The 8,134-nt window shown below is 45.1% G+C and overlaps 2 protein-coding genes across 7 annotated transcripts in view; both read left to right on the forward strand.

Annotated features, from left to right (window-relative positions):
• chd8 (chromodomain helicase DNA binding protein 8) overlaps positions 1 to 1,212 on the forward strand; it is a 28,429-nt gene extending 27,217 nt beyond the window's left edge. For all 6 annotated transcript variants that reach the window (XM_048254567.1, XM_048254604.1, XM_048254594.1 and 3 more), the window contains exons 41-42: positions 802 to 867; positions 1,151 to 1,212. The gene's annotated coding sequence lies outside the window, so the exon portion shown is untranslated. The remainder of the gene's footprint in view (positions 1 to 801; positions 868 to 1,150) is intronic.
• tox4a (TOX high mobility group box family member 4 a) lies at positions 477 to 5,121 on the forward strand. The gene is made up of 8 exons (XM_048255429.1): positions 477 to 581; positions 802 to 867; positions 1,151 to 1,453; positions 1,679 to 1,939; positions 2,989 to 3,255; positions 3,455 to 3,535; positions 3,758 to 4,495; positions 4,969 to 5,121. The coding sequence occupies exons 1-8, from the start codon at positions 477 to 479 to the stop codon at positions 5,119 to 5,121; spliced, it is 1,974 nt and encodes a 657-aa protein (XP_048111386.1).
• The last annotated feature ends 3,013 nt before the right edge of the window (positions 5,122 to 8,134 follow it).

Raw genomic sequence — 8,134 nt, forward strand, 5'->3', positions numbered from 1 at the left:
GTATGATAACACGCAAGCGATCCTAGCTAACGTTAGCATAGTGTTGATGTTGCTATTCAACAGTTAACGTTAACGTAGCCGAAACGTTAGCTACAGCTACCACTGATATCAGTGCCTAGCATCCACCTAGCTCCATATAGCTACCAATATTTTCTGCTTAGCTAGTATTGTAACGTCAACGTTAACACATGAACACGTTTTGATAACAAATTCTTAGGAAATACGCCTCGTGATTAACGTTCTTCGCACCACCATATCAAAGGTTTGATACACAGCTTCTATACACCTTTTCCTAGCTTAAATCGTTTGAGTGAACCTTACCTTACTTGCTAGTCATTCTCGCCACGTTTAAGTTACTCTAACGTTAACAAACGCACCGTCACATTTTTCTTATTATTTAACCTAATTCAGCAGAAAGGGTCTTATGTGAGGACATTGGGATCCTAGACGTCGTAGAACTTAGTTTGGTTAGCTCCATGGACCTCAACTTTTATTCCGACCTCTCGGATGGCTCGAGGCAGCAGGTCGACTCGGATTTCTTGGATGCTCAGTCTTTCAATGGATACGAATCCATCGACAAGGTGAAATAGAGCATAACGTTACATTGAAGAAAACTTGTGATGATGTGAGCCATTTGTCTCAGTGGTGTTAGCTGCTAGCGTTTTTCTGTCTTCTTGATCAATTGATCACTATCCCGTTGCCAGTTAATACTTTGTTTTTTTTTGTTCCGTTTACAGTGCTGTTCTCCTAATAATCATCGATCATGTTAATGCTGTTTGTGATGTTTTGTTTTCTTTGTAGTTCCCAGGTGGCAGTGACAACTACATGACCATCACTGGGACGAACCATCCATTTCTGTCTTCTACGGTAGGCAAAGGATCAATATCACACTGTTAGTTTCTTATCCACGCTTTTTTTTTTTTGGAGAAAAAGGTATGGAAATCTCGATTTCCAAAAACTCTAGTTTGTATTGAAAGTAAAATATTGAGATAATCTACAAACCTTGTCTAGTTATTCCTCCATAGTGCTTTTAACATCTATCTGAAATCATCTTAATACAGTATTGGTTGTTCTTGCGAAACTATGGCATAGTGTTTGATGTCTGTTTGATGGCTTCACCTCTGATTTGAAATTCTCTATTCCATAACAGACCTTTCACACTCCCAGCCTGGGTGATGAAGAATTTGAAATACCACCGATCTCCCTGGACCCAGACACGGCCCTCACCGTAGAGGATGTGGAGGCTCACTTTGATGAGCTGACCGACAGCTCAGGAGGAGGGGGGGGACCTCTGGGGGCAGGTGGCCTGACCCAGAATGCTGTCGTTGGGGGCACGGACCCTTCTTTTGCCTCCACGTATGTGAGTGCGCAGGCACAGGGCCTCGAGCACCTGAGTCTGGGGGTCATGAACCAGTCTGGAGGGAGTGCACTTCTGAGTTCCACGCTGGCAGTGGTGAGATATTACTTTTTTAGATTTCCTCAGATTTTATGAAGAATTTAATCAGGCCTCGGTCTCTGTAAAGTACTTTCAAAGTAAGCTTAATTGAATTGTAGTATTTGATATACAGTATTTAGACTGTATTAATATTCAGTTGTGCCTAGTCTAGTTTCTGAAAATATGAATAACAGCCTATGTATTTCTGCCAACAGAAAGAAACTTTTTTTGTTTACTTCACAGGACCTTGGTCACTCAATGGACTCCCATTTCAGTAGCTCGTCTCCAATGCCCATTGATGTGCCCCTGGGTGATATGAGTGATGGTGTACTGAGTCACAACCAGCTGACCACCATCGACCACTCAGAGCTGAGTGCTCAGCTGGGCCTAAGCCTAGGAGGCGCAGTGATGCTGTCGCGCTCCAAGTCTCCGGACCAGCCCCTGTCTGCCACGCCCTCACCTGCAGGCTCCCTGCAGGACGAAGATATGGACGACTTCAGACAGGTGAGTGTGCGGAGCTGTTTAACTTTGCATGTCATCCAGCCTGCCAGCCAGCTCCATTTATAGGCACTTATACCATCATTTTTTTCCATCTAAAACTCAGGGGCTTTCGTCTCCAGTTGAATTGAAGCATTAAACAGTATTGTTGCACTTCTTTTCAGGGGTTTCTCCAGATCATACCTAGGAGCACAGTTGCCCCCAACACACACCTTAAATCAACATGCTAACCAAATATACACACTACTAATTTCTACTAATTTATAATACTTTGATAGTGGATGCAGAAATTACAATGTGCTGTTTCAAATTCAGTGTCACATTTTATTGTGCACTTTTTGAAGATCTGATTTACAGCCTCTTGTCTTAGCAACCGGCAGTGGCTTTTTCATTTATTAACATGTCACGGCATACTCTATGCTTGAGGAAGATTGTGTTTAACTAGTGTAGTGTGTTTAAACTGCGAAGTGCCTGCACTGTCGGCAAACTTTGTGTTCCCCGCAGTTCTGGGGTAGCGACTGCAACATTCACAGTTCATGGAGTTCGTCTCCTTACAGTATCTTCCCACAGACGTTTACGCGCGCTCGATTATCTCTAGGACCCTCCCCCTCCACACATTAGCCACATGCAGTGGTCATTCCCTATCCTTCTCATACTCATTAGCCTGCCACAAATTCCGGATTCATTGACCTTCACCACTTCCACGTTTAATGTGTAAAAAAAAACATGTTTAATGTGTAAAAAAAAGGAAGAAAATTTACTGGTCGCACATGTGCGACTGGATGTAAAATTCAGTCCACCACTCTCAAATTTTGGTCGCAAAAGCGACCATTTCGTTGCAGTCTGCATTGTAATCAGCCTTACTAAATGCAAAAGAATCATCCAAATAATTAAATGTGGTGGGAATGTATGTTTGATTGGCTTCTTCTGTCTTTCTCGCCCCTTGCCTGTTGTCCTTTACACGTTCACCCCAGAGCGTGCTGATAGATCCGCCAGTCTCTCTCTCCTCTCCTGTGGTTGTGACGCATATGCCCTCGTTGGCGGGCACCTCACAGGCCTCTGCATCCTCCCCAGCCCTTGTGCGGAGGATTGGGGGCAAACCCGCCATGGGGGCCATTGCGGGCGTGGGTAGCGGGGCAGGGGTGAAAAAGGGGAGGAGGAAGAAAGATCCCAACGAGCCGGCGAAGCCCGTGTCGGCGTACGCCCTCTTCTTCAGGGACACGCAGGCGGCCATCAAGGGCCAGAACCCTAACGCCACCTTTGGGGAGGTGTCCAAAATTGTGGCCTCCATGTGGGACAGCTTGGGCGACGAGCAGAAGCAGGTATGTGCTGTATGCCCACACAGCTTCATGTCTTATGAGACAGTTAATCTGAGCTTTTTAATCAGCTCTTCATGATTCCACTGTACAGTAACTTGAGTTGTGTAGATTGAGAGGTGTATATAATGTAAAAATGGGAAGTGCTTTAAAATGTTATTGTCTATAGGTAACTTGTTAATGTCCTCTCCTTTGTGTGTACAAGGTGTACAAACGAAAGACTGATGCTGCTAAGAAGGAGTACTTGAAAGCACTTGCTGCCTACAGGGCAAATATGCTGTCAAAGGTAATTTGCATAAACAAAGATTCCAAAGTCACTAGTTTTTGTTTTGTTTTTCAAAAAAGGCAAGTTATTAGATGGCATTAGGTTTCTTGTGTTTGCTGCTGTTGTTTTTATAGTACATAGTATATATGTTTTCTGTAGACTCTTGTGCTGTATGTGGCAGAACAGGTAGCCTGTTATTAAGAGCCTTTTTCTCTGTCCTCTCTCCGTTTTCTCTCTGTTCAGCCCTCTGCTGAGGTGCTGGACGCTCCTGCCTCCCCTCCCTTGTCAGCGCCGTCCCCTGTGACCATGGCAACCCCTGCTGTCCAGGCCCGGCCCATCCGCCTGGCCCACAACCCTGACCAGAACACTATCACCAACATCTGCGCCTCCAACATCATCCTGGACCTCCCGCAGGTCACCACCCGCTCGCGCACCGGCGCCCTGCCCGCCACCGCTGCAGCCCCCGCACCCACTACTGCCGTCACCGCTACTGCCCCTGCCCCCACAGTCACCAAGATCATCATCTCCAAGCAGATGCTGCAGGGCCTGCAGGTCCAGGGCGCCCAGATCCACCAGATCCCCACCTCCATGGTGACGGTGATCCCGGGCGGCATGCGGGCGTTGCAGACCACCACCATCGCCGGTGCCACGCGCCAGCCGCCCCCGCTGCAGCAGATGCAGCACACGCCTCCACCCCCCCGCCTCCAGCAGATGGTGCACTCCTCCGCCCTGCCCCCCCTGCAGGCCAAGCCACGGGTCACCGCGGCCGCACCGCCACCCCCGCTCCAGATCAAAATCGTCCCCGCCTCGCTGCAGTCGGACATGGCCACTCCCGTCATCGTGACCACGGCAACAGGCATGGGCCAGACCGCCGTCTCGTCCTCGGCGATGGCGGTCTCGCTGCAGATGGCACCGGCTCAGCCCACAGCGATCGTGGCCACTCCTGTGGAGGAGGCCTCAGCAGACGAGAGCTCAGAGCAGGTACTGTCACACAGCAGGCACACAACAGGTTAAACACAACCATGCTGATGCACATGCACAGCTTACTGCACACAGGAGTACTGCTGAAATTGTTCAACCATACTGTACATACTGCATGATTTGCTACTATATGAATACGGTAGGTATATAAATAGTACATAGCAATAGTTTTCCCTTTATCAATACTTGTAGTAGTTTAAAGTGCCTTTTAGAGACCTGCACCCTTAAAGCTATTATGCCTTGTGAGGGACCTTCTCTCACTAGTGTGGTTTATGCAAGGGCTGGCTTTAAGCAGCAGTACCTTCTCCATACATACTGTAAGTTGTGTGGAGCTCAGCAGACGATGAACACAGCAATTTAAGCCGAGTTTTATCACTGACTGTTTTTGCTGTTAAAAGAACTGTGTTTGATTGAAGATCCTCAGTGTAATGTATTGTTTTTAATCCAAACTATGTGCCCCCTTCCGTCCCCAGATGGAAGTCGAATGGAATGTGTCCCCAATGGCGGCGGATGCCACGGCGGGCCACCAGTGTGTGCGCGCGGGCTGCACCAACCCAGCCGTGGAGAGCCGGGACTGGGATAAGGAGTACTGCAGCAACGAGTGTGTGGCCACCCACTGCAGGTGAGGGAGTGGGGACTGAGCAGACACTGTTATCCAAAGCAACAGGGACAGCTGTCCCATGTGGGGCGATGGTGTTTATGGTTCTTAGTGGTTTATGGTTTGGCCAAAGCGTTTTTTTTTGCCAGGCCTGAATCTGATTTGATCTCATAGTGCAGTGCAGTGCAACATAGGCTACTAATGAGGTGGCCAGTGTTGGTATTTGTATTTACGTATTCTAGTGTTAATTTCGTCAGACGAGACAAGAGGAAATATGTTCGTCAACGACCTTTTTTTTCATGACTAAGACCAGACGATGACGAGACGGCAGTAATGTCCTGAAACACTGACTATCTTAAGATGAATTATTGTTGACGAAAAAAGACGAGACTAAAATGTTTTGCATGAAATAAGAACTAAGATAAAATCTCTCCATTTTCGTCTACAAAATGAGAAGACAGAATATCTAGCTGTTATGTTTTCAAAATATTCCGAATGAGTTCATACGCAACAGCTTTCCTGTAGGCTAGTCTACGTGCTGTTGCTGCAACCCTGTGGCTGCAACACGAAACTACATGGAACAAGAACACTGGAGATTTCTGCCAGAGTTACCAACTAAGCTTTATGCCACAATGCTACATACCCAGAAGTTGAAGCTTCTCTCATACAAATTAACATCCACCAGAATGTCTATACGAAAATGTTCATCATGTAATGTCAACTATTTAACTAGTTAGACTGATGATGCAAAGTTTGCTAGCAAGTAAGCTAATATGGAAAGTTAAGCTAGCAAGTTAGCTATGGCTAAGATGGAGAGTCTGTTTGGGGGAATGTGTTGTGTTTTAGCATATAAGCCATCTAGCGAGGAGTAAAACATTAATACTTTGGTCTACGACAGTGTTTCTCAAACTTTTTCAGTTTCAGGACCACTTAACTAACCCTAGCTAAAAAAAAAAAAAAGATTAGACCTACTTCAACAGTAGCCTATAATTAGTCTACACAATAGGCCTACTCACTGAACCACCTTGCTTATTGTCTTTGCACTTTGCTTATTGTGTGGATTCATACTGTATGATTTAAACTGGCATATCTTACATAGACAGTGTTGCAGAACTGTTTTTACATACAAGTTGGTTCAATATTGCAAACAACTCATCTATATTATATTTTACCACGTCTGCTCACGGACCACTTGAGATAGCTTATGGACCACCAGTGATTCCCGGACCACACTTTGAGAAACACTGGTCTACGAATATGACAGTGATCCAGTCAAATCTTTTACTGTCTATGGTCAAATCCCAGCCGAGCTATAACTGTAGCTCGACTTACCTGTGCATGTAAACATACTGACTGACAAAAAATCAGAATGAGTAATTATAACAGACGAGTAGCCCTGTGGACACACAATATTGTTGGAAAATTGAGATGTGTGAAACACTATTTGACTCAAATGGTAATCAGAAATAATTTGTTATAAAAAAAGACTAAAATGTGTTTACTAAAACTGACTAAGACTAAGATACCTTTAGTTTTCTTATGGCTAAAACTAGACTAAAATGACGAGACTTTTAGTTGACTAAAACTTGACTAACAAAAATGATATTTGAATGACTAAATATGACAAAGACTAAAAAGGACATTTCGTCACAAGACTAAGACTAAATTAAAAATAGGTGACAAAATTAACACTAACGTATTCCATGAGAAACCCCAAATATTTAACCCCAAATATAAAAAACACTGATGTTAGATGATGAAGTAGTGACTAGAATGTTCAATATCAGCTTTTTTGTGGGGGGTCTATATCCGAGAGTCTAGACAATATACAGGTGCTGGACATATAATTGGAATATCATCAAAAAGTTGATTTATGTCAGTAATTTCATTCAAAAAGTGAAACTTGCATATTACAGCGAAGCTACACCAGACGCGTAACTGAAGCGTTCCGTTCGCGACGCGTAAAATCCATTTTAGATGAATGGTCTATTTTTTTCGAACGTATACGCCGCTATCACGTCTGGTGTAGCTACTTCCATTGATTATAGTGGAAGCTAATTGTTGCAGCAGACGCAACGCGAACCGAACGCTGACAACTTTTTAGAAGTTTTAGAGTTTTAGAAAGTTTTAGAGTTTTTTTAGAAATGATGGCCAATTGAAAAGTATGAACATGTACAGCACTCAATACTTAGTTGGGGCTCCTTTTGCCTGAATTACTGCAGCAATGCGGCGTGGCATGGAGTCGATCAGTCTGTGGCACTGGTCAGGTGTTATGAGAGCCCAGGTTGCTCTGATAGTGGCCTTCAGTTCTTCTGCATTGTATGGTTTGGCGTATTGCATCTTCCTCTTCACAATACCCCATAGATTTTCTATGGGGTTAAGGTCAGGTGAGTTTGCAGGCCAATTAAGAACAAGGATACCATGGTCCTTAAACCAGGTACTGGTGGCACCTGCACACAGTGCCAAAGCTAAGTCCTGTTGGAAAATGAAATCTGCATTTCCATAAAGTTGGTCAGAAGCAGTAAGCATGAAGTGCTCTAAAACTTCCTGGCAGACGGCTGCGTTGACCCTGGACCTCAGAAAACACAGTGGACCAACACCAGCAGATGACATGGCACCCCAAACCATCACTGACTATAGAAACTTTACACTGGACTTCAAGCAACGTGGATTCTGTGCCTCTCCTCTCTTCCTCCAGACTCTGGGACCTTGATTTCCAAAGGAAATGTAAAATTTACTTTCATCAGGGAACATAACGTTGGACCACTCAGCAGCAGTCCAGTCCTTTTTGTCTTTAGCCCAGGGGAGACGCTTCTGACGCTGTCTCTTGTTCAAGAGTGGCTTGACACAAGGAATGCGACAGCTGAAACCCATGTCTTGCATATGTCTGTCCGTGGTGGTTCTTGAAGCACTAGCCCTTTTCACACAGAGATCACGCAAAATTTGCGGGAAGAGGGGATGTCTTTTTGCAGCATCGTGTGTCGGAAAATAAGGTGAAAATTTGGAAGGGAAATTGCTGAGAAGAGTTGCCCCCTGCGTTG

Source organism: Alosa alosa, chromosome 1 (assembly GCF_017589495.1).
Source record: "Alosa alosa isolate M-15738 ecotype Scorff River chromosome 1, AALO_Geno_1.1, whole genome shotgun sequence".
Lineage (NCBI taxonomy): Eukaryota > Metazoa > Chordata > Actinopteri > Clupeiformes > Clupeidae > Alosa > Alosa alosa.

Bases quoted from the DNA above. Each gene is read 5' to 3' on its own strand.
- tox4a (XM_048255429.1), top strand. From the start codon at position 477: ATGGACCTCAACTTTTATTCCGACCTCTCGGATGGCTCGAGGCAGCAG. The intron at 1,454-1,678 runs GTGAGATATTAC...TTTACTTCACAG, and splicing joins TGAGTTCCACGCTGGCAGTG to GACCTTGGTCACTCAATGGA. The intron at 3,536-3,757 runs GTAATTTGCATA...CTCTCTGTTCAG, and splicing joins GGGCAAATATGCTGTCAAAG to CCCTCTGCTGAGGTGCTGGA.